The following is a 24,381-nucleotide window of genomic DNA, read 5'->3' as shown; positions in this document are numbered from 1 at the left end:
CTCACAAATCTTATTAGTGTATTTCTTGGCTTTTGCATTTGGTTGGCCTTAGGAGAGAAAAAGCTATGGGCACCCCTGAGTTGAACGCTTTAATTCTGGTAATTATTCAGCTGTGAGATTGAGGTTTTTCATATAATCACTTAGTAAGATAAATGTATATATGACTGAAGGTTTAAATAATCCAGATTATTTTAGTTCAGGAATGTTTGGTGTTACAGAATTCAGTTGCACAGTATAAAGTGAAATGCTAGCAATAGTGCCTGATAGTTAAAACACAAATGTTGGCAGCATTTTCCAAGAAAAAACCAGTGCAAGTCTCTTGGCTTTCTTTGCAATGCCATTCTGCTCTGGTTCTGCATTACCCTTTTATTAAAATACCTGTTTCAATAGGCACTAGTTTGAAAAAAAGTTTATAAATGCAAGTGCTTTCTTAAAATAATGTATTCTAAATGTGTATTGTGATGATTCCATCAGCCAGATGCTGCATTGTTATATTTAATGTAATTTGAAATTATTTACACATGAAAAGGTTCTGATGATAGTATTCCAGAATTCCCAGGTAACGAGAGATGTAAAGAATATACATGTTTGCCATTTTGTGCAATTCATCATGATGCTAGAAAAAAAAGTGGGTTGCACTAAATTAATTTTACAAGCCTCACTCTGTAGTTCTGTGGAGCTGGAGGCCCGTAAGCCAAGTTGGTACTGCAGGTGTGAAAAATTAAAGCTGCACCTAGACCAGGGGTAGGCAACCTTGGCTCTTTTATGACTCGTGGACTTCAACTCCCAGAATTCTTGAGCCAGCCACGCTGAGGGAAAAGGGAGAGGTTTCCAAGCTGAGCCATGCTGGCTCAGGAATTCTGGGAGTTGAAGTCCATGAGTTATAAAAAAGCCAAGGTTGCCTACCTCTGAGGAAAAACTGCCACAATATGCAAGAGATCTGGATACCTGAAGCATAAACTATTTCTATTACTTTCAGTAGGAAAGCCACATTAACTGTCAATCTACTTTCCTTTTCATTCCCTGTTCTTAGGTTAAAGGTAAAGGTTCCCCCGCACATGCGTGCTAGTCGTTTCCAACTCTAGGGGCCGGTGCTCATCTCCGTTTCAAAGCCGGAGAGCCAGCGCTTGTCCGAGGACGTCTCCGTGGTCATGTGGCCGGCATGACTAGATGCCAAAGGCGCACGGAACGCTGTTACCTTCCCACCGTAGTGGTCCCTATTTTTCTACTTGCATTTTTACGTCCTTTCGAACTGCTAGGTTGGCAGAAGCTGGGACGAGTAACAGGCACTCACTCTGTTATGCGGCACTCGGGATTCAACCCGCCACACTGCTGACCTTCTGATCGACAAGCTCAGCATCCTAACCCACTGAGTCATGAACAATTTCAGTTGAACTGAATAAATGGGGAATTGTCCCTTTCACATTGAGAAATTGGTGTTTCTCCAATAACCTTGATGAAATGCTGATGCACAAGTTCACCGCACAAGGACATTGGCCAGTCTCACCAACACTGACAGGGCAAACTATTAGACCGGAGAGCAAACCCCACCACTTACTGTACTGGCGCTGATGATGTTCCCTAGTTGGGTAATGAAATATCTACAAGAAAACTGCCAAACTCAGAGAGAACCAAGCACCCCTTTTCAAACCTGAGCTACTAATATTCTCCTCTATCAGTTTAGTCAAAAAAGAAGTAAGGATTAAATATGAATGTAAACCAACTGATATACTAAAAATGATCAGTTCCACAGATTGCTCTTATTCTGTAAAATGTGTTACGTTTTGGGCACTCTGTTGTAAAGGCACCAAGTTATCTGTAGCAGCTTTTCTAGTCTGAAATGAAAAATGCTGTTTGATATACACAAATATGAATACGATCCATTCCGTAGCTTTACTGTTGTTTTATTCTTTTAAAGAACTTTCATGGCATCCTATCTCACACGGTGATCACAGCAACCAATAAAAATAACAGCATAACCCATTGCTCCCTTCTCAACAAGAGGCCTGAACTCTCCACTTGTTAACCCCCTGACTCAGCCCTCTCCTAGCCCAATGCTGAGGGGAGGGGGAATGTTTCACTGTCTTCTGGGATCCCCTAAACCTCAGGTGGGAGTTTATTCCAAAGGGACGGGGGTGGGGGTGGGGCTACAGAGAAGGCACACTTCTGGGGTCCCACTAGGTGACACCATTTGGGGGAGAGGGCCTGGAGTGCACCCACCCTATCTAATCTAGTGGGATGGGCACAGAGCCTTAAGGAGAGCACAAATAATTCAGCGACTTGAATTGCAACCAGAAAGCAACCTTTGCCACAGTGGTGTAACACGAAGTATGGAGCACACAAAACTGCCCCCACTGCATTCTGGACCAGGTGCAGCTTCTGGGTGGCTTTCAAGGGTGGCCCCCACATGGGAGCACACTGTAGGAATACAGTCAGGATGAGACTGAGAACAACCCCCCCCCAATCCAGAAATGGGCAACTGGTGCCCGAGATGGATTTATGCAAGGGATCCCTCCAGCCACGGATGCTCCTTCCTCTTCCAGGAGGAGCTGAGAGTCCAGGACCCCCAAATGAAGCAATAGCTCTGTCTGGGGGGACCTGCCCAGATTAAAAACTGTCCTGTCTCCTCCTGACCCTGGAGGGGAGGTTAAAAACCCAGTACCCCTCTGTCTCTGCCAGGGTTGAGTTGCATCCCGTCTCTCCCCCGTCCAGGCCCATCCTTACAACCTCCAGGCACTGGGCGAGCACCGGAGCAAAATCGCCAGCTCAGCCCAGGGTGGAGATGTACCTCATTAGTGAAGCCCTGTCTATTTTGTAGTTTATACGGACATTTGAAATGCATATTAGGAATATCGCTTCATTAAAACAAGTCAGTTCAGTTTAAAATACCGATACCCCAATTCAACGATTCAAATTAATTGGAGAAAAAAAGTATTTCTAAATCACCGAATTGGTTAGGAGACCTCTGTTGTGACACCAGATTTGATGTGACTTACTAATGGAGTTTGGGAAGTCCATTCAATAAAATCTAGTTTCCAGTTCAATGTTTCGTACAGCCTGGTACCTACACAGAGGGGGGGTGTTGCTATGTGCCTTCTTGCTGTGGCGGGGGGGCAGGGGGAAGAAGTTAGGTTAGATCTCAAACTTAAAAAAAAAACCTACCTTGGCTGTAGTTCAGAAGCAAATGGAAATAATATCAAATTACTGATAGCTTCCAACCTTTTACCAATATGAACCATTCTAATGGGCATTCTGCTTATTATGAATTTTCTACATTTATGAGAAGTACTTTATGGTTAAGAACAGACCTAGAAGGGACAAAACTCAGAAATGATAAAACTGGCAGGACTTTCTCTTTAATATACCTATCGTATTCACACACATGGCTAATTTTAATTTCTGTTTTGTAGGCCTGCATCATTACACCAAGAGTTATTAAATGATCTTCACAGGATGAATCTGGGATAACCTGTTATCCTTCTTGGTAGAATTGGGCTCAATTCAGGAAAATTATACAGTAAAGTTTTGCGCTTGCTGATGTGCTAATTGCAACAAAGGCACCTTCTTGTTGCTTCTGCAGATAATGGTCTGCTGCATTGCTCAAATAATTTTGCTTTTTCAGCTTTTATTCATGATCACCTTTCTCCCACTCCCCAATCCTCCTGTGCCTTCGTATATGCAAACCAAGCAAGAATTAGAAACATGCTTTTTGTAAGTGAAAACTGGAAAAATTTCTAGAATTTAGAAAAAGGCTGTGGGATATGCCACGTGAAAATCAACTTTAGCTATGTTTGAAATAAAAAAGGAACAATACAATTTACTGTTGCTTTGCTTTTCAAAACATCAGCATTCTGAACTCACTTAAATACCCCCAAATACAGTAAAATATACAGTGCAAGCCTGTCCATGATTAATTGGACTAAATGCTGAATATGAAGATTGTCAGATTGTCTTTCAGTTGAAGCTGGATTCATAAATGATACAGTTAAAATTCAACAATTACGGTAAGTAGGTTTCTTTTTTTAAAAAAATGCATCTAAATAGACATCAAGTATATAACTTACTAAAAGCATTTTAGCTCATTTCCAGTCTCAACATCCCCATTTTTTGGTTGGGTCCAAACACCACAAAGGTCTCCTGAATGGATTTATTTCGGGCGGGGGGAGGGGGTTTGCATGATATTATGGGTTCTCCCCCATCAGGAGTTAGCTTGGGTGTGCCTGGGAACTCGGTAATGCTCTGATTTGATCCGTGCTTTTTTTTCTTGTGGATTGGCGTACTTCCACTTAGATGGAGTCATTTTCAGCTTTTTCCTCTTCTTATCTGTGCACCAGACTTTTTCACAATATTCCTCCACTCTCTGAAAATTGCTGTAGCCGATCAGTTGCAGGAACTCCTTGTACCATGGTTTTGATCCATGGGAGATGCTGCTCTGTGCAGGGCAGGGCATTTTCTGAGCTAGATCTTCTTCGTAGTCCCTGTTGAACATGTAATCTACACGTTCCTCTTCCACAACGTCCAGGGTGATTTTTCTCACCGTGTGAACGATGCTGTGTTCCACCGTCTGACAAAAATACGTTCCAGCATCCATCCGGTGCAGTCTTAAAAACAACAGGCCAATGTCCATTTTAAGAATCCTCTCATCAGCCTTTACCTGTGTGCAGGTCAAAGAGGACACTGTTTCATCCATAGGAACGTTACAAAAAAAAATCAGACTAATGAAACTAAGACTGACTAGCAATAAATGACTAAAGTGAGAAATACATTGACATTTCTGATACAACTGCAGACATGTGTAACTGAATTGGGTTTAGGGGAAGAGTCTAATGAATGTATCAGTAAAGTTTAGAAAATTTTGAATAAGATTCAGGGGTGTTAAATTCAAAGCACAATGTACCCCAAAGTTAAGTTTTTTAAGGCATCACTAGTTTTACTTTACTTTTACTTATTTATAGTTCTTTTCTGAATACCCTTTTGGTCTAGAAGAGGGGTGTCAAACTGCCAGTCTGCGGGCCAGATGCATCATGGCGAAACCGTACCCACCCCATTGCCGGCAATGGCAAAAAAGAGCAGAGACATCACCCTGTCAACAAAAGTGCGTATAGTCAAGGCTATGGTCTTCCCAGTTGCAATGTATGGCAGTGAAAGCTGGACCATAAGAAAGGCTGAGTGCCAAAGAATTGAGGCCTTTGAACTATAGTGCTGGAGAAGACTCCTGCGAGTCCCTTGGACTGCAAGGCGATCAAACCGGTCAGTCCTAGAGGAGATCAACCCTGACTGCTCTTTAGAAGGCCAGATCCTGAAGTTGAAACTCAAATACTCTGGCCACCTAATGAGAAGAAAGGACTCACTGGAGAAGAGCCTAATGCTGGGAAAGGTTGAGGGCAAAAGAAGAAGGGGACGACAGAGAATGAGGTGGCTGGATGGAGTCACTGAAGCAGTTGGTGTGAGCTTAAATGGACTCCAGAAGATGGTAGAGGACTGGAAGGCCTGGAGGAACATTGTCCATGGGGTCTCGATGGGTTGGACACGACTTCACAACTAACAACAACACGTCGCGACATGTCATGTGACATTGCAAGTTTGACACCCCTGGTTTAGAAGTTGCCCTCAACATGGAAAAAAGAAAAAAAAGAATTTAACTTCCTTGTGTAAAGTAGCCACAGCAGACCGGAGACTTAGCAGCACCAATTCTCCAGAACGGCTGAGGAGTTGAATGAACTTTGTTCCATTCAGAACACGTCACGCATATGTTGCTGTTTATGTTCAATTAGCCATGTTGAACAATGCTCAAACTATTTGAGGAGGAATATTAGTGGAAGTGCGAAAGGCGTAATCACAAACTCAGAAGGACTAATGGAACATACACAATGCTTTGATAACAATATTTCATGAAATAGAAGCAGTGCTTGATGTGGTGTGTGTGTGTCTGTGTGTTTGTGTCTTCCAGCCATGACTCTTTCTGAGCTGAACCTGACAAAACACTGAACGTTTCAAAGGGCAAAACGAGACTGGTTTTCATAGATGAGCACAGGAGCAGCACCTGTTGGGAACACCTGAAGCCACTGGATCTCCCAGCTAGAACGATGAGGAAGATGGGCGCCCTCTGCATCTCTACCCCTGTACCTACAAATCACACGTTGCCCTTTGACACCGGGTGAACTACACAGCCTTAGGAAAACCCCATGGAATCAAGAGCAGGGCCAGGGCAATGGTAATCCCAAGTACCTCTTCCTTTCGGGCTTCGTGAGCTCTCTGCACAAACCAGATCACTTTGGCTTGCAAGGTCCTCGGGATACACTCAAGGAGAGTGCTGTTGTGCTCTATGCCGTACGCCAGCCGCTCCTCCGTCTTGCCCAGGGCGTCTCCTGCAGACAGCAAAAGACACACGTCAACACCCCTTTGCCCCTGTTGTGATTCAGTATCAGCCTGTGCTCCCAGCAGCTGAGTCCGATGAATCTGAGGAGGAGGGGTTTGGAGAGCCTTTGGTGTCAGAGGGAGGCTTTGTTGCATTGCAGGACTCTCAGCCTGGCCCCTCGTCATTTTCCTCATGAGGCTCAACTGTGTGAGCACGAGGTGTCGGACTTAGATGAGTCACAGCTGAATCTGTTCAGAGATGCTAGAAGCAGAAGGCAATCCAGCAGAGCAGAGCAGAGAAATTCAATGAGGCAACTCAGTGAGAGGAGGAGAAGGCAGTGAGAAGCCACACCTTGGGACTGATAATAAAAGGGGAAGGTATGGGCGGGGCTGGTTGCTGAAGGCAACCATTTGGAGACATTCTAAGGGAATCCTGGTCTGTTCTTGCTACTTCTGTTTAACTCGTTTGTTGACTCTTGTTTGATATTTTGATTCATTTATTGAAGGAAATATTCTGTTGCTTTTTTGTTTGAACTGTAAATAAATTTGGGTTGGGTTTTTCTAGCCTATTGACTGTAAAAAGGAAAAAGGGGTTGTCCCTGACACACAAACAGGGCCGGTCGCAGGCTGGAACAGAACAGCCCCTTGCACCGACTTCTAAAAAGAAACTGAGGCTTGCTTTTAATGTGCCAAGTTGAGCGTCTCTTTCATCGGGTAGCAACTAAGCATCCAACAGGGAGGACCTTCCCCCTACAGCCTACTTTAGGAGCAGTCACCAATATAGGAAATATTCCGCTGGTTTTCTTATGTAAACAGGGAGCACATCCGCACAGCTGCTTTGCCACGCTTACCTCCAATCACAGAATTAACAGAAAATTCTATCAGTAGTCAAAGCACCCCCCACACACATAACATCTGAATTGGAGCCAAGTTACAATCTGTACAGCTCCTCCATTCAATAATGTAAGAGGAGGCATTGGTTTCCCCTGCCTGGGATTTGAACACAAAGTAGGAAAATGTACCCCAATTACAGTACGTGGTTCTACGATCTGCCTGCCTCCTCCGATCCACCCAAAATGCTTCACACGATCTTGATACCCTTCCTCCACTGACCCGACCTAGGGCTGCCTTCACCCCGCTTAGGGCAGCCCCTCAGCCTGTTGCAAAGTCCCAGCCGCACAATCTTTCCCACAGAAAAAACAAAAAACCCAGCAATAATTACCTAGCAATGGCTGGCCGAAGCACTGCTGAGCTGCATTTCCATGACGGATATCTTGTCTACGGAAGCGCCTGAGCAAAAATGAAAAACAATTTGCGAGCAGCTAAAAACTCATGGTTGTGACTGCAAAAGGCAGAAGCCTCTATCAGGAAACGGAGGTTTTACAAGTCAGAGGGATGGTAGTAGGCTGCGTCCCCTTAGAGGTGACCAAGGAAGCTTCACTCCCAAGAGATAAAATGGGGATGTATCGGAGTTATCTGGGCACACCTCAGTGAATTATGCACCTTGCCGAGGCCATAATGTTACCATTGTTTAGTTATTTGTCACATCAGTCTTACAGCAGTGCAAGTATTAAATACTTCAGCAGACTGACTCTCCGGCAGAAATAGGTGGGAAAACTGCACATTTGTGGATGGGACCAGATTTTTCTCGCTGTGGTGCAGAGATGCCTGGAGCCTCTGAAAGAGAAACTGCCTTTGCTTTGCTTTCTTCTCCTGTCCAATGTAGCCCATGCTGCACTGCCGAAATCAACTCAAGTGAATCAATGCACGTTACCAGCGTGATTCTTTTTCCCTCTCTCCTTCAAATAGGGTTTATCATTTGCTCCCGAAACACTTCAACACAAGTGAAAAAAGTTGCCTGACCTCCTTCTGCCTTTTTCTCTTTAGTAATGTTTGGATATAACACTAATAATAAAAAATAATGGCTAAGTCTTCAGTCCAGTGTTCCTTTATTTTTATTTTTTTAAAAGTACATTTCTGAAAAAAACAGATGCTCAGTCTGCATTCACAGCATCTGGTTAATTGGAATTACGATTCTGATGGTTTATCACTTTGTACAAACTTGGTTAATATGTGCTCCCATGTGTTGTGGATTTGGAAAATAGGTTAATTCAGTTAACCAGGACACCCGTTTCATGACCACAGCCTTTCAGCAGAAAGGGTGTCACCACAGGATTGTCCAGTTTGAGCACTAACAACTTCAGAACTGACTGAGAAGCCAATTTCAACTCAAAGCAGCTGCTCCGTGCTTAAAATTTGTGTTTGGAATCAGTTCAAATGCAGAATTTTTTGCAAATCGCATGCCATTTCGTAGGCAAAGTAAGATTTTTACCATTTCCCCCCCCCCCCAATATTTTATTAATTTTTATCATTACAAATCCTTAATATTTTATCAGAAAACATATTGTCTGGGTTTTAATATTTAGCTTACTAATACATGTTAAACCCCATTCTCTCTACCTCCTTTTTTCTAGCTGTTGATAAAATTTATCTCATGTTCTAAAGCAGGGGTAGGCAACCTTGGCTCTTTTATGACTCGTGGACTTCAACTCCCAGAATTCCTGAGCCAGCCACGCCTGGATTTTCAGTGTCAAACTGTCCGTTTCTGCCCAGTCTGAAATTTTCTTAATTATCTCTTCCTCCGCTGGTAGTTCTTCATCTTTCCAATGTTGAAGCAAATACAATTCTCGCTCCAGTTAACACATGTAACATTAAGTAAACACCTTCCTTCTGGTAATTTCCTACAATTATACCTAACAAAAAATAATTCTGGCTTGAAATCTACATGGATTTTTTTTTGGTCATTTTCTCTAACCATACATATGCATTCTTGACCAAAATCTTTTGGCTTTATAAGATTCTTACCTTTTTGTCTGTGTTCCTGTTGGATAGTATCTGGAACAGGAGATCCCATCCCAGGCGCAGTAAGGATCTCTCGCCAGGCAGCAATCAGTGCAGGCTGACCCATACATGTCACACTGGTGGAACTTCACCTGTGCAACGGCAGACTCAGACCCAACGTAAATTTGTTGCTGTAAGGAAAGCACAACGATCGTTAGCACATCTTCAGTGAGTCTCCTTCGTATTGACGATCCACGGCTTCAAAAGAAAGCACCAGGAGAAGGTATATTACGAACATGGAGTGGGGAAAAAAAGCCACTTCCTACATTTGTTACGGCTGACGGAACGTGATCAAGAAATACCACAGAATCAAGCATGGCCACCCTCACTTAGCTTTGAAGCAAAGAAAGAGGAAGGGTGATCCACTTCTTATGTTTTATCCTTGCAACAGCCTCGAAACGTGGACAGCCAGCTTCCTTATATGTGTCCCTTTTGTAGAAGAGGATGAAAGAGCATTCGGCCGAACGGAGATCTCAGCCAGCCTCCTTCGGCCTGGCTCCCTCGTTTTACCAACCTTCATGCTTCTGTAACGAAGCTGTAACCTTATTGCAGGTTATAATGAATTAAAGGGACGGTTGCTGGAATTGGGTATGTCTAGAGAAGGGCGAGGGGGGACAGGATAGCAGTCTTCCAGTATCTCAGGGGCTGCCCCAAAGAAGAGGGAGTCAAGCTATTCTTTAAAGTGCCCGAAGGCAGGACAAGAAGCAACAGATGGAGACTAACCAAGGAGAGAAGCAACCTAGAACTAAGGAGAAACTTCCCGACAGTTAGAACAATTAATCAGTGGAACAACCTGCCTCCAGAAGCTGTGAATGCTCCAACACTGGAAGTTTTTAAGAAGAGACTGGACAGCCACTTGTCCGAAATGGTATAGGGTTTCGTGCCTGAGCAGAGGGTTGGACTAGATGACCTCCAAGCTCCCTTCTAACATCATCATCATCATCATCATCATCATCATCATCATATTATTATTATTATTATTATTATTATTATTATTATTATTATTATTATTATTATTATTATTATTATTAAACTCTTATTCATAAAACATGAGACTCACTCAACTGAACACTCAAATTGACTGGCACTAATGGTTGACACGGGTTGCTGCCAGCATCCTAGGTATCAACCAGGTATTATTATTATTATTATTATTATTATTATTATTATTATTATTATTATTATTATTATTATTATTATTATCTCATTTATGGTATGTGGTGAACCATGGGCACTTTTTGATTTGATGTGACGTGGCAAAAGATAATAAAATTCTGGACAAAATTCGCTAAACAAGGTTGAGCTGGCATTCTTTCTTTGTGAGGCAAACAGCTTACTGTCAGGGGAATCAAACTGTTCACTGATGTCTTCACTGCTCAGGAAAATAAAAATCAAACTGAATTTGATACTAAATGGCTTAAGATGCCTTAAAGTATTTGGTTTCTTAGGAGATCCATGCTTTATTTATCAATAACGGCAGCAAGATCTCATTTCACATTTTATGAATTGGGAAAAAAGGGATTGGTTATGTAACCATTGAAGGAAATTTGACACAGCTTGCATATGCACACACATCTACTGTATGTGTACACACACACAGAAACAAACACAGTGAGAGAGGCAAGTATACTATATCTGAACACTTCTCAGGGAGATAGAGCTATACATTAATATTTAACATTCTAGACCAGGGGTCGGCAACCTAAAAAAGAAAAAGAGCCACTGGGAACCGGTTCCATCACAAATTAAAAAAAGAGGGAGCCGCGTGCGTGTGTCCATGCACGCGCATGCGCAAAAAGGTTTTTTGCGCATGCGCGGACGCACGCAGCTGCCATTTTTTTAAAAATGAGATGGAACCGGTTCCCGGTTGCCCGATGGCGACGGCCCGTCTGCAATGCTGCCGCTTTCGGCAGCTTTGCAGACGGGCCGTGGCAGCTTGCTCAAAGAGCGGCGCCCCTGCCCATTCCGAGAGGTGCGCGCGCACCTCTCCGAACGACCGGAGGTGCGCGCGTACCTCCGTGCGAATGGGCAGCGGTGCCGCTCTTTCAGGAAGCCCGCCGCGGCCCGTCTGTGAAGCTGCCGAAAGCGGCAGCTTAGCAGACGGGCCGCGGCAGCTTCCGCAAAGAGCGGCGCCCCTGCCCATTCCAAGAGGTGCGCGCGCACCTCTCCGAACGACCGGAGGTGCGCGCGTACCTCCGCGCGAATGGGCAGCGGTGCCGCTCTTTCAGGAAGCCCGCCGTGGCCCGTCTGTGAAGCTGCCGAAAGCGGCAGCTTAGCAGACGGGCCGCGGCAGCTTCCGCAAAGAGCGGCGCCCCTGCCCATTCCAAGAGGTGCGCGCGCACCTCTCCGAACGACCGGAGTTGCGCGCGCACCTCCCCAAACCTTTGGGGAGGTGCGCGCGTACCTCCGTGCGAAGGGGCAGTGGCGCCGCTCTTTGAGGAAGCTGCCGAAAGCGGCAGCTTCCTGAAAGAGCGGCACCGCTGCCCGTTCGCGCGGAGGTACGCGCGCACCTCTGGTCGTTCGGAGAGGTGCGGGCGCACCTCTCGGAATGGGCAGGGGCGCCGCTCTTTGCGGAAGCTGCCGCGGCCCGTCTGCTAAGCTGCCGCTTTCGGCAGCTTCACAGACGGGCCGCGGCGGGCTTCCTGAAAGAGCGGCACCGCTGCCCATTCGCGCAGAGGTACGCGTGCACTCTCCAAAGGTTTGGGGAGGTGCGCGTGCACCTCTCCAAACGGGCGGTGCCACTCTCCATTTGGAGAGGTGCGCGTGCACCACTGCCCGTTGGAAGAGGTGCACGCGCACCGGGCGGCTGGGAGCCGCAGGTTGCCGACCTGTGTTCTAGACCATGAAAATTCATTTTATATGGCATATTTTATGGCATACGGTAGCAGACGTCTCTTGAAGCAGAAGGAAAATGAACAAAGATAAGAAAACTGCAAATCTGACCTTTCAAAGGATAACAGAAGGAACCTTCAATTTCACATAAGGGCATTAAACTGAATATTATTTGACTGAATTAAACTGATCTATATAAACCAGTTATACATAAAAATACTATTACTACTAGGTAGGTATTTCTAAGGCTTTGTTTTTGGTGCCTTTTAAGTTAGTCTTGACTCTTTGCAATTGTCTGGACAAATTCCTAATGTTTTCTTGGAAAGATTTTCCACAAGTCATTAACTCTTGCCTACTTTCTAGGGTTGAGAGAGAGTGACTGGCCCAAGGTCACCCAGTTGGCTTGGCGCCCAAGATGGGACTAGAACTCACAGTCTTTGTGGAAAGATTATGGGCTGGTTGAATTTCTGTTCGATGAATCGAGATAGAAAATAAAGTTCTAGGACATACTACGCCCTCGATAGATGCATCAGGTATCTTTTGGGATATCTCTACCTATATTGGGGATCTGCACCTGTGGAATGTTTTCGTGGTTGCTTCATTTTCTTAAAGCCAAGGGCTGACCTGAAAAATTAAAGCACCATGGGAGTCCCCTGGTTTGAAAAGCAATCCTCGCATAGGAGAACTCTACATCTCACAAGGCGAGGGGTTTTGAAATGGGCGCCTTTACATATTCTCTTTCTTGGGCTATGAAGCCTGATGGGGCCGTTGGGGAAAAAAATAACAGTTTAGAACAAAGATTTTAACTTTCAATGTCTACATATTGGACATGTTCATACTGCTAAGAAGAGTGAAATAGTTTTCTTAAAAAAGAATATAACACTTACTCTTTTGGAAGAAATTTCCAGAAAAATAATAGGAGTTGGCACCTGAAAGTGAAAACATTTTTCTTAATTAGGAAAAAAAGCCATCCATGCACTTATGATAGCTATAGGTTGGTGATCGGTCCATCCAAGAATTATACACTTTGTGCCAAGATTATTTAGTAATATGCTGCAAAGGTAGAGATTCCTTCTGTCTTTCAGCTGTTCTTCAGACCACCCAAAGCTCACTGTGGTGAGCAGGAAGCGGCTTTATCCATATTCAACATATTGTCTATGGCAGGGCTTTTCAACCTTTTCACCCGCTGTACCACTTTTAGGACATGGCAACATCCGAGTACCACCAGTCGCCTAGCAAGGTATCAAAAACTTGATGACCAAAAAAAAAAAAAGGAAAAAAGTGATGAAGTACAGGTAGTCCTCGACTTACAACAGTTCGCTTAGTGACTGTTCAAAGTTACAATGGCACTGAAAAAAGTGCCCCCCAAGCCACAGCCGAGCAAGACACCTGCCTGCCTGCCCGGCGGCACTCTTCCTCCTGTCCGAGGTTTTCATTGTTATGAGCATTTCTGTTGAGGATTGGCAGTGGGGGTGGGGTGGAGGGGTGTTTGGTTTTTATTCCCCCTCCCCTCTGCTGGGTGGTTGCAGCAGGTTTTGGTCACTTCACATGACCCTGGGACACTGTGACCGTCATAAATATGAATCAGTTGCCAAGCATCTGAATGTAAATCACAAGACCCTGGAGATGCTGCAACATTCCAGCTGGTCGGCGCTTCTTCTGGGCTCAGCAGAAGCGCCAGGTTCAGCGCTGAGCTCCAGCTGGAGCCTGGCGCTGAACCTGGTGCTTCCGCTGAACCCTGACAGCCCTGCAGCTCCACCGCTCAGGCTTATGCGGTGCTGCCACCGGTTCAGCTCATTCCCCTCCCCCACTACCACTTTTCTAGGATGGCCGCGTACCACCTGCCAGGTGCCAATGTACCACAGGTGGTACCCGTACCACTGGTTGAAAAGCCTTGGTCTATGGAGATTCTCAGTCTTCCAGGTCATGGTTGTCCAAAAGGTGCTTTTTCACGAGGCAACTGGACTTTCTTGTTTTTCTTTGAAGATGTTTCACTTCTCATCCAAGGAGCTTCTGTAGCTTTGCCTGGGGAATGGAAGGATTTATATTCCTTCCAGACAGGTGGTCTTTTGCATTCTTTTAAAGAGTTGTTGAGACCACTTGGAGCTTTATCTGTATCCTTAAGTTCACCTGAGTGTTGCCAATGGGTGTGGAGCCTCCTTGGTACTGATGAAAGGACTCTATTGTAGACTGTTGTATCCCTCCCCCTCTGTTGAGAGAGGGCTATTCAACTTTGACATAGATGGCCCCTTTGACCCCTCTTCCAAACCAGCGGTCCTCTCTATCCAAATTGTGGACTTTTCTGTCTTCAAAAGAGTGGTCTTTGTCTTTTAAATGCAGATGGACTGCTGAATACATTAAGGAAGAAGCTTGTCCACCCCAAGGATGAAACACCCAGACACAAAGCAACGTGGTATAGGCAGTACAAGGCAGTGAGCCTTGTGCAGATCTGTACTTTGGGGGAACAAAGCAACCACTTCATAAACGCATGGCACAATATAGGAGAACAAACCTATGAGGACAAGATTCAGCAGTCCAGCTGCATTTGAAAGATAAAGGCCACTCTTTTGATGACAGCAAAGTCCACATTTTGGACAGAGGACCGCTGCACCCAGGTGTAATATGTTCCTGATGACAAGTGCTGGCTAAAAGGATGCTACATTTGTACCAGTTGCAATTTCTGGGTGTTATTTATTCTTGAGGCTGCCCGACTGCCACGGCTCTGGCAGTTTACAAATTAGAAATACACAGAATAAAGCACACAACTGACCAGGAGAGCAGAACACCATCTACTGACCACCCACAACCAAATGGGGCACCTCAAGGGCTGAGAGGAGAGCCAGGGGAGCTGCACAAGCCTCTGGGGAGAACATCAATAAGGAGAGCCAGGACTTTGCACAGAGGAGGCCCCCTTGCTGGGTCCTGCAAGATGACAGGGCATAATTGGTGGAATCTGGGATGGGATTCGTAGGCCGGACCATATTGGGTTGGCAGTAGCCACCATTCCTTCAGAGAGCCAGGTAATAACCAGGACCCAGATTTTCACCTGGAAGCCAGGTTAAAAATAGTACAGCTCACAAAGCAATGGGGCCACATGCAAACAATGTGACACCCTCTTCACCGCCCATGCTACTGCATTCTGGGCAGGCTGTCGTTTCTGAATAGTGTTGAGGGCGGTGGAGAAAGGTTCAGTCTGGTTTAAAAGCCCGGTGTAGTAGGCTCACTTACTTTGAACACTTGCAGCTCTTCAAGAATCACTTCCTCCATAGATTCTGTGTCTTGGTTGTAAATTGTGATAACTTTCAAGACAATCCCATTATCTGTAGGTGAATATGACAGGATGTCTATCAGATAACTAGGAACTGGTTAAAAAAAACATGTCATCCAGTTAAGATAAAAATGTTTGAAACTAACATGCCAAAATTTAAATCTGCAAGTTATTCAAAAATAAGTATATATAAATTTAAATCATCAGAACAAGGAACCACATGTAGATAATTTCAAATGTCTGAAGTTTAACAACAACTTAATGCAATGGAATGGAATAGAATAGAACAGAACAGAACAGAACAGAATAGAATATAGAGGAATGGAATGGAATGGAATGGAATGGAATGGAATGGAATGGAATGGAATAGAATAGAATAGAATAGAATAGAATAGAATAGAATAGAATGTGGAATGGAATGAAATGGGATGGAATGGAATGGAAGGAAAGGGAAGGGAAGGGAAGGGAAGGGAAGGGAAGAGAAGAGAAGAGAAGAGAAGAGAAGAGAAGAGAATATGGAATAGAATAGAATAGAATAGAATAGAATAGAATAGAATAGAATAGAATAGAATAGAATAGAATAGAATAGAATAGAATAGAATTAGAATAGAATAGAATAGAATAGAATAGAATGTGGAATGGAATGAAATGGGATGGAATGGAAGGGAAGGAAAGGAAAGGAAAGGAAAGGGAAGGGAAGGGAAGGGAAGGGAAGAGAAGAGAAGAGAAGAGAAGAGAAGAGAAGAGAATATGGAATAGAATAGAATAGAATAGAATAGAATAGAATAGAATAGAATAGAATAGAATAGAATAGAATAGAATAGAATAGAATAGAATAGAATTAGAATAGAATAGAATAGAATAGAATGTGGAATGGAATGAAATGGGATGGAATGGAAGGGAAGGAAAGGAAAGGGAAGGGAAGGGAAGGGAAGGGAAGGGAAGGGAAGGGAAGAGAAGAGAAGAGAAGAGAAGAGAAGAGAAGAGAAGAGAAGAGAAGAGAAGAGAAGAGAATATGGAATAGAATAGAATAGAATAGAATAGAATAGAATAGAATAGAATAGAATAGAATAGAATAGAATAGAATAGAATAGAATAGAATAGAATAGAATATAGAGGAATGGAATGGAATGGAATGGAATAGAATAGAATAGAATAGAATAGAATAGAATAGAATAGAATAGAATAGAATAGAATAGAATAGAATAGAATAGAATAGAATGTGGAATGGAATGAAATGGGATGGAATGGAATGGAAGGAAAGGGAAGGGAAGGGAAGGGAAGGGAAGAGAAGAGAAGAGAAGAGAAGAGAAGAGAAGAGAAGAGAAGAGAAGAGAAGAGAATATGGAATAGAATAGAATAGAATAGAATAGAATAGAATAGAATAGAATAGAATAGAATAGAATAGAATAGAATAGAATTAGAATAGAATAGAATAGAATAGAATAGAATAGAATGTGGAATGGAATGAAATGGGATGGAATGGAAGGGAAGGGAAGGAAAGGAAAGGAAAGGGAAGGGAAGGGAAGGGAAGGGAAGGGAAGAGAAGAGAAGAGAAGAGAAGAGAAGAGAAGAGAATATGGAATAGAATAGAATAGAATAGAATAGAATAGAATAGAATAGAATAGAATAGAATAGAATAGAATAGAATATAGAGGAATGGAATGGAATGGAATGGAATGGAATAGGAATAGGAACAGAATAGAATATATTGGCCAAGTGTGATTAAACACACAAGGAATAAACAGCAGCATTTAGTTAAATTTTATCTCATTTTTTGTTGCAGAAAGCTCAGTTTCATATAAAAGAGCCAGCTTTTGGCGGGGTGGGTGGGGTGGGTGGGGGAAGACCCAAAACAAGGACCAAAGCAGCAGCAGGAGCTGCAGATGTGATGCACTTCAGAGTTGACTTAGAGGAAGGGCAATTTCTTCCCTGGAGCATCCAATTCTTCCTCGCTGAATCAGAAGAAAGTGCAGCTGCTTTCAGGGTCACTTTGCTTCCTTTAATCCCCGAAAGCAGCAGCGTCTTTAGGCTACCACAGAAGCCTCTACCTTTTTTCAGACTTTTTTTTTAATTTTTGCTAAGTTAAGAGCCAAGAGGTGCTGTGCACACGTGACCTTTAAACACGTCTTCCTAATTATTCATAAATTTTGAAGTATGCCCAATAACAACCAACAATTTTTTAAAAAAATATTAGCTCTGCAGATTCTTTTGTTTTAAAGTTGTGACTTTCAGGATGGAGGTCCAAAGAGGAACAACCTTTATTATTATTATTATTATTATTATTATTATTATTATTATTATTATTATTATTATTATTATTATTATTATTATTTATTTCTCCAAGCCATTTAACAGCCTAAAAACTATCACAGATTTGCTAGAACTTACCAGGAGGGAGGCTAACTTAGCTAGCCTAAGGTTGACCCCATGCAATTCCTGGCAGAGTGGACATTCAAATGTAATAATCATGTTATGAGATTTTTTTAAAAAAAATGAGGAAAATTACAGCTCCAAACTGGCAAGCCAGACCTAATAATCGTTTTAAATCTTCCAAGGTAGGAAAACAGGCTGTGGCAGACCAGGTCAGCTGTAGGCACCCTGTAGAGTGAAAACGAAGGAACAAGAACCTTACTTGGGTAGGAAGGGAAATGGTTATTCCTGTCCTCTGAATCAACAGAAAAAAAATCCTGCAGAGATTGCTGCTTCGTAGATCATACTTATAATACATTAATTCCTGGATTGTGCTAGCATGGCATAAACCTGTCCTTTGTGCCACTAGAGAGCTTTCAGTTGACTTTTGCAAAAGATGAGCTCTGGAAACCGCAAAGGCTTTCATACTCTTAAAATTCAAAAAGAGTCTCCCTTGAGCCTGCCTAGTTTTTTTCCAGGAAAACTCTACGCCGAGGCAATAATGATTTAGGAGGCTCCTGACCAACAGTAGGCCTGTGGAGAACTTCCCTTCCTCCAGCTTGGAACATCTAGGTCCTGTCTGCCAGTGCAGAAAGGTAGACTGGTGGGGTGGGGAAGATGGTGGGACAGAAGGGAAAGGAGAGAGTGGTCTACAGCAGGCGTAGGCAACCTTGGCTCTTTTATGACTCGTGGACTTCAGCTCCCAGAATTCCTGAGCCAGCCATGCTGAGGGAAAAGGGAGAGGTTTCCAAGCTGAGCCATGCTGGCTCAGGAATTCTGGGAGTTGAAGTCCACGAGTCATAAAAGAGCCAAGGTTGCCTACCCCTGGTCTACAGTGTCAGCAGTGTGCAGCAGCAACCAAAAATGATAATACAGTCTTGGGTTGTATAAAGACAGGCATAGAATCAAGATCACGTGAAGTACTAATAGCGCTTTACAAAGCCCTAGTAAGACCACACCTAGAATACTGCAGCCAATTCTGGTCACCATATCACAAAAAAATATGTCGAGAGTTTAGAAAAAGTTCAGAGAAGAGCAACTAAGATGATCAAAGGCTTGTGGAGGCTAAAACATACAAAGAACGGCTGCAGGATTTGGGTTTGGCTAGTCTAAAGAAAAGAAAAAAGAGGGGAGACATGACAGCAGCGTTCCGGTATCTGAGGGGCTGCCACAAGGCACAGAGGGCCAGGTTGTTCACCAGAGCACCAGAGGGAAGGAAGAGAAACATTGGTTGGAAAGTGGTCAAGGAGAGAAGCAACCTGGAATTAAGGAGAAACTTCCTGACAGGGAGGACAATCAACCAGTGGAACAGCCTATCCCCAGAAATCATGGGTGCCCCGTCACTTGGGATCTTTAAGAAGAGACTAGACAATCACCTGTCTGAAATGTTATAGGTTCTCCCGCTTAAGCGGGGGGCTGGACTAGAAGACCTCTAAGGTTCATTCTATTCTATTCTATTCTATTCTATTCTATTCTATTCTATTCTATTCTATTCTATTCTATTCTATTCTATTCTATTCTATTCTATTCTATTCTACTCTATTCTACTCTATTCTACTCTACTCTATTAGGACTGAAAGAATGTTGACCTCACTGCTCACCATGCATTAAGTCAGGATGCATTCGCTACTCAGTTATGAAGGACGAAAACAGGAGGAAATTGCTGGCTCGGAATAAGCGAGGTCAACATTAGGCATGAAGCAGTATGGATGGTTTAGGGCAGGCAGATGGCAAACGGAACTAGCCTGACACCCATGGGACAGGGGATAAATTTCATCCACTTTCCCTCCTTTTTCTCTTACCTGTTCCAATAAACAAGACGTCGTATTGGCCATCTTCTGCGTCTACTCTGTCTACTGCTATTTGTTTGAGTCTGTACTTTCCATCTGTCTTCACAAGAATTGGCCTTTTGTGCACTGGCTGGACAGTTTGATACATCAGTGGGTGGGTTCGAGCAAAGCGGATGGCCTCATCCGGATAGTCCTTGGTGCTCCCGTGCAGACCCCCGTTCACTTTGCTGGCACACTGGGAAACAAACACAAAGGAGCGAATGTGACAACATTGATGCTGCTCTCTGTTAGGTGCCTGCGATTAAGCAATTTTACGTATCACATCGAGGCATTAAAGGGAGGCACAGGCCAAATATGAATCACGTTCCTTTAATTTTTGCCGAACGGGATTGCAGCTCCTGTACTGCAGCCCTCCACGACCACAATCTTAAGGTTCATTGCTCTGTCAGTACCATCCTTCCCCTTTAAGATGTACTCAGTTGGACTGTCAAGGTTGGGAAAAGAGACAAAATATCATCTGTAATAATCACTGTATGCCACTGGGGATGATCTTATAAAAATGTAGCGTAAAGACCTGGTATGTTTTCCTACATATGGCCCTGGATACATGCATTTCTGTACATGAGTGGGATGGCATCCTCTTAGAAATTAGACTGACGCACAGCCTATGCTTTCTGAGGAACTTGTTGTTAGTTGCAAAGTCGTGTCCGACCCATCGAGACCCCATGGACAATGTTCCTCCAGGCTTTCCTGTCCTCTACCATCTTCTGGAATCCATTTAAGCTCACGCCTACTGCTTCAGTGACTCCATCCAGCCACCTCATTCTCTGTCGTCCCCTTCTTCTCTTGCCCTCACCCTTTCCCAGCATTAGGCTCTTCTCCAGTGAGTCCTTCCTTCTCATTAGGTGGCCAAAGTATTTGAGTTTCAACTTCAGGATCTGGCCTTCTAAAGAGCAGTCAGGGTTGATCTCCTCTAGGACTGACCAGTTTGATCACCTTGCAGTCCAAGGGACTCGCAGGAGTCTTCTCCAGCACCATAGTTCAAAGGCTTCAATTCTTTGGCACTCAGCCTTTCTTATGGTCCAACTTTCACTGGACCATAGGAACTATGGAGAGCCAAATTGTTTCAGGGGGCCACTGGGAGTGACAAGACCCTCAAGATGACTGAGGTTCTTTTGATGTTTTACATTTTTATGAAATTGATATTTTAATTGGCGCGCACTTGTCTTTCTTTGATACTCTTAACTGCTGCAGACCACTGGAAGTCTGTGGGCATGAATTTAATGAGTAAATAATAAACAAGCAAGCGAGCATACTTGACTAAAGCAAATCAGCTTACACTACAGTCTTTTATGTATCGACTCAAAAATAATTCGGGGGGGGGCTCACTCCCTGGTAAGCCTGTCTGTGTGCCAGCCTGATACCAGCTAAAATAAGCTCTCTTTTGAAAAAGGAAGCTTTTAACTCCTTCAGCAACCGGACAGGATAATGTGTTTTAAACTCATTCTGGATCCTTTAGTTCAAAAGTTGCTTCACGTTCTTTAATTGGAACCATTTAGCATTCTGCTAGAAACATCTGAGAAGTCCTTTACTTCTTCCACAGATCTTGAAAACAGTGTGGTTTTTCAGAAACATTTAAAGCCCAGCCATAGTAGCAGACTCTCCCCATTTAGATTGGATTTTTCAATCAATAAAGTGAAATCAAATACTCTTCATGTTTACTGGAAACATTCATTTTTAACTTGTGGCGAGACTATAATTGACAATCATAAATTCCAACGCTTGTCAAACGGGGCAGTGTTTATTTTCCTTTTCTTGGGACTTAGGTCTTCTGAACTATTTGCTCTGTGATGGTTTGAAAATTCATTTTCTCATCAGCCAGCAGCAGAATTTTCATCAGCTGCTTGTCATAAAAGGCAGAAGTTGTGGTTTTCAGCAGAAGTTCAAAGGCCTGGTTTTCTCCAGATCGACTCAGTTAGTGACAGTTGAGTGCCAAATTCTGCTGAAAAAGTCTGTCTCCAGCAAGATTTGAGAATGTAATACTGAGCTGGAGATGCGTGTGTGTGTGTGTGTGTGTGTGTGTGTGTGTGTGTGTGTCCAATGCCCTTTCTCTCTCTCCATTTCTTCATCTCTCTCCCTCTTTCTCTTTCCCATTGCTTTGTAATAGTTAAACTGGGAAAATGAGCAGGCAAACCAAAATTTAAATTTACAGCTGAGGTTTGTTGAATAAGAAGATATAATGCAGTTTCACACATCTTTTAAAATAAAATAAAAAATGAGCCAAAATTATGATTGTACAACTGGCCGCTGTGGCTTGTTCCTGCTGTAATAAACCTTGGTTTGCGAGGTCAGTGAAGATCTGCGCTGATCAGGATCAAGTTTTTTAAAACCCTGTTTACAAATCTCAGCCACCTCAGAGCAGGAAGCAAAGCACATACACAAGAGTACGGGCTGGAGGCTTCCATTCCTGCCTTTTAAAACAGAACCATCATAGCCCCACTCAAAGGCGAACCGGTTCACCCCCATTAAAGACCCCTTTAAACTCACTGATCCAGGCCTTGGGTAAGGCACTTTGCCTTCGTACACAGACCAGTGGTATTCAGGTCCTTCTCTGTGAGCATAGGGTCCATTGAAAGCCGCCCGAATACTCGCCATGTGATAGACGCAGACCGCATACCCGTGGAATATGTTGCTACAAATAAAAAAGGGTAGAAGTCCACAATTTGAAAGTTCTTCATCGAAAGCTCGTCCTCACGTCCCATTCTGCAGAACAGCGGCTTCAACCCTTGCTCCCCTCTCGCCATTCTCGAGTCTCTTTATGCCACTGACAACTTCCATTTGAGGATCTGCTCTTGCAGTACCCAGGTAGGACAACACTGTCACACCTGTTTTTGACCTCCCCTTGTGAACACCTTGCTCAGGGCTCAGGCCTTCTCAGAAGCAAAAGCTGCTGGGTGCCCTTCCCTCCCGATGTGTTCAGGGCTGCTTCTTGAAGACAGGGAAGCAGAGGAGATGGGTGTGTGTGAGGGGGTGTGTGCGAGGGGGTGTGTGTGTTGGGGGGCTTCAGTGTCAGAGAAGTGACAAAGGACAACGGTGGCCCTATTTCTAGATTTCTTGTGTCGGTGAGTGGTGCAGCCTTGATTGCTTCCTCAAGCAGTCGGCATTGAATTGACAGCCAACAATGCTGGGTAGCTATGAAAATTGTTCAAAAGAACGTGGTAATGCTTGTTTCTTTAGTGTTCCAAAATGGGTATTAATTTGCATTGCTGTTTTATTCTTAAAGAAGGAAGGGGGAAACAGAGCAGCAGGGCGAAAGGGGCAAAAACTGCTTTGAAGTACATCCTATCAAATTTATTTAGCCTAAAGTCAAATGGTACGAGGTATGAAAGGTAAGATCCAGACCAGGGCCGGCTGGGATCTGGGATCCATCTAGAGAGAAAATTCCATCTGGACCTCGTGACCCTCCAGAGCCCCATTCGGGAGACGGGATTCTTTGCATATGGATTCTAAGCAATTAACCCAACGACGACCATTTTATTGCCCAGGACTAAATTGCATCAGATCATTCTGATAACGTTTATCGCATCAGATCATTCTGATAATGTTATTACCTAACTGTCCTATTGATTTGCTAATAGGGCAAAGGGGGGGGGGGCTTGTGGCCTGTCCCTCAGGGTCTCTTATGATCTTCCCACATCATATCTGTATACCTTGTAGTGTTGAAGAGTCCAAATATCACCGGATTTTTGTTATCCCGAGTCTGGAGCAAAAATATGTCCTCTGCAAAAATGGAAACATGATGCAGTTTATCTTGCACTAAAATTAGATATTTTAATAATATACCTAAATAAATAGACGAATGGCTTGTTTATACTACCAAGCAAAGGAAATAATTTTGCTTAATTCTGTAGGGTTATTACTGACCCAGAGGGCCAATTTGTGTGTCATGCTATATCACAGTCTCCTGTCCTATTGGAACTGCAAAGAGAACTGAAAGATTTATTATAACAGTGGCTAATTAAAAACAGAAGTGAAAGCTTCCCGTCTCTTCTGTGCTACTGAACTGGAAGAAGAAGTAGAAGAAAAAAAATGCAAATTGAAACTGGTTGACACATTATTCTAAACCAGGGTTTATTTCAACCAGTATTTGTTGGAAAAGCCCCATTGGCCCCATTCACCCATAATGCTAAGCCAAAATCAAACAGCTGACATTATTTATTTTATTTTATTTTATTTTATTTTTATTCCATTTATGTCCCGCCCTTCTCCGAAGACTCAGGGTGGCTTACAAGCTTAGCAGTAGCCTATATTATATCCCAACATGTGAACCTTGCCACTATGGCTGCTGCAGGAAACCGTGATTTATTGCATTGACTGAACAACCATGACCTTCCTGTTGTGAAATATTTAAATACAGCTATGCAACTATTTTTCACTTCAAGCCCTTACGAGGGGTTCTGCCTTCAAACTCTTTGCAGCCACGTAACTCACCCAACTCGTCAAAATGCGTGTCAATGCCATTCATCCCGGGTACAGAACATGCCAGTCTGGCTTTGAGGAAAGTGGTCCACTTATTCACCAGCATCCTTTGTCCTCCCATGTCATTCTGAGAAGAAGACACAAGAAACTCCTTTCTCAGAGCCAGGCTAGACTCTGCTAAGCTGCATTCACACAACACGACTCAGCCCATCCATTTTCCGGCTTAGTGCAAAGCACCAGACCACAAACTAACACATACATACACAAAAGTTGGGGGGAAAAAACTTGTCAGTGTCTGGTATGACTGCATCCGTTAGTTCCTCAGAGGGTTTCCTACCTGGT

At 43.6% G+C, this 24,381-nt stretch overlaps 1 protein-coding gene across 1 annotated transcript in view; it reads right to left on the bottom strand.

The window, feature by feature from the left end:
• Positions 1-4,198: 4,198 nt before the first annotated feature.
• Positions 4,199-24,381, bottom strand: part of SEMA3E (semaphorin 3E) — a gene marked incomplete at its 3' end in the record, with an annotated part of 120,697 nt that continues 100,514 nt past the window's right edge. Inside the window, exons 8-17 of the mRNA XM_083366193.1 lie at positions 24,052-24,166; positions 23,271-23,340; positions 22,108-22,252; positions 19,573-19,795; positions 15,319-15,410; positions 12,978-13,019; positions 9,223-9,389; positions 7,580-7,647; positions 6,229-6,368; positions 4,199-4,654 (exon numbers count right to left, since the gene is read on the bottom strand). Coding sequence (XP_083222319.1) covers positions 4,199-4,654; positions 6,229-6,368; positions 7,580-7,647; positions 9,223-9,389; positions 12,978-13,019; positions 15,319-15,410; positions 19,573-19,795; positions 22,108-22,252; positions 23,271-23,340; positions 24,052-24,166 — 1,518 coding nt within the window. The remainder of the gene's footprint in view (positions 4,655-6,228; positions 6,369-7,579; positions 7,648-9,222; positions 9,390-12,977; positions 13,020-15,318; positions 15,411-19,572; positions 19,796-22,107; positions 22,253-23,270; positions 23,341-24,051; positions 24,167-24,381) is intronic.

The sequence above is a fragment of the Vipera ursinii genome, assembly GCF_947247035.1.
Source record: "Vipera ursinii genome assembly, chromosome: 6".
Classification (NCBI taxonomy): domain Eukaryota; kingdom Metazoa; phylum Chordata; class Lepidosauria; order Squamata; family Viperidae; genus Vipera; species Vipera ursinii.
Note: the sequence above shows the minus strand (reverse complement) of the source record. Positions and strands in the feature narration are given on the sequence as shown.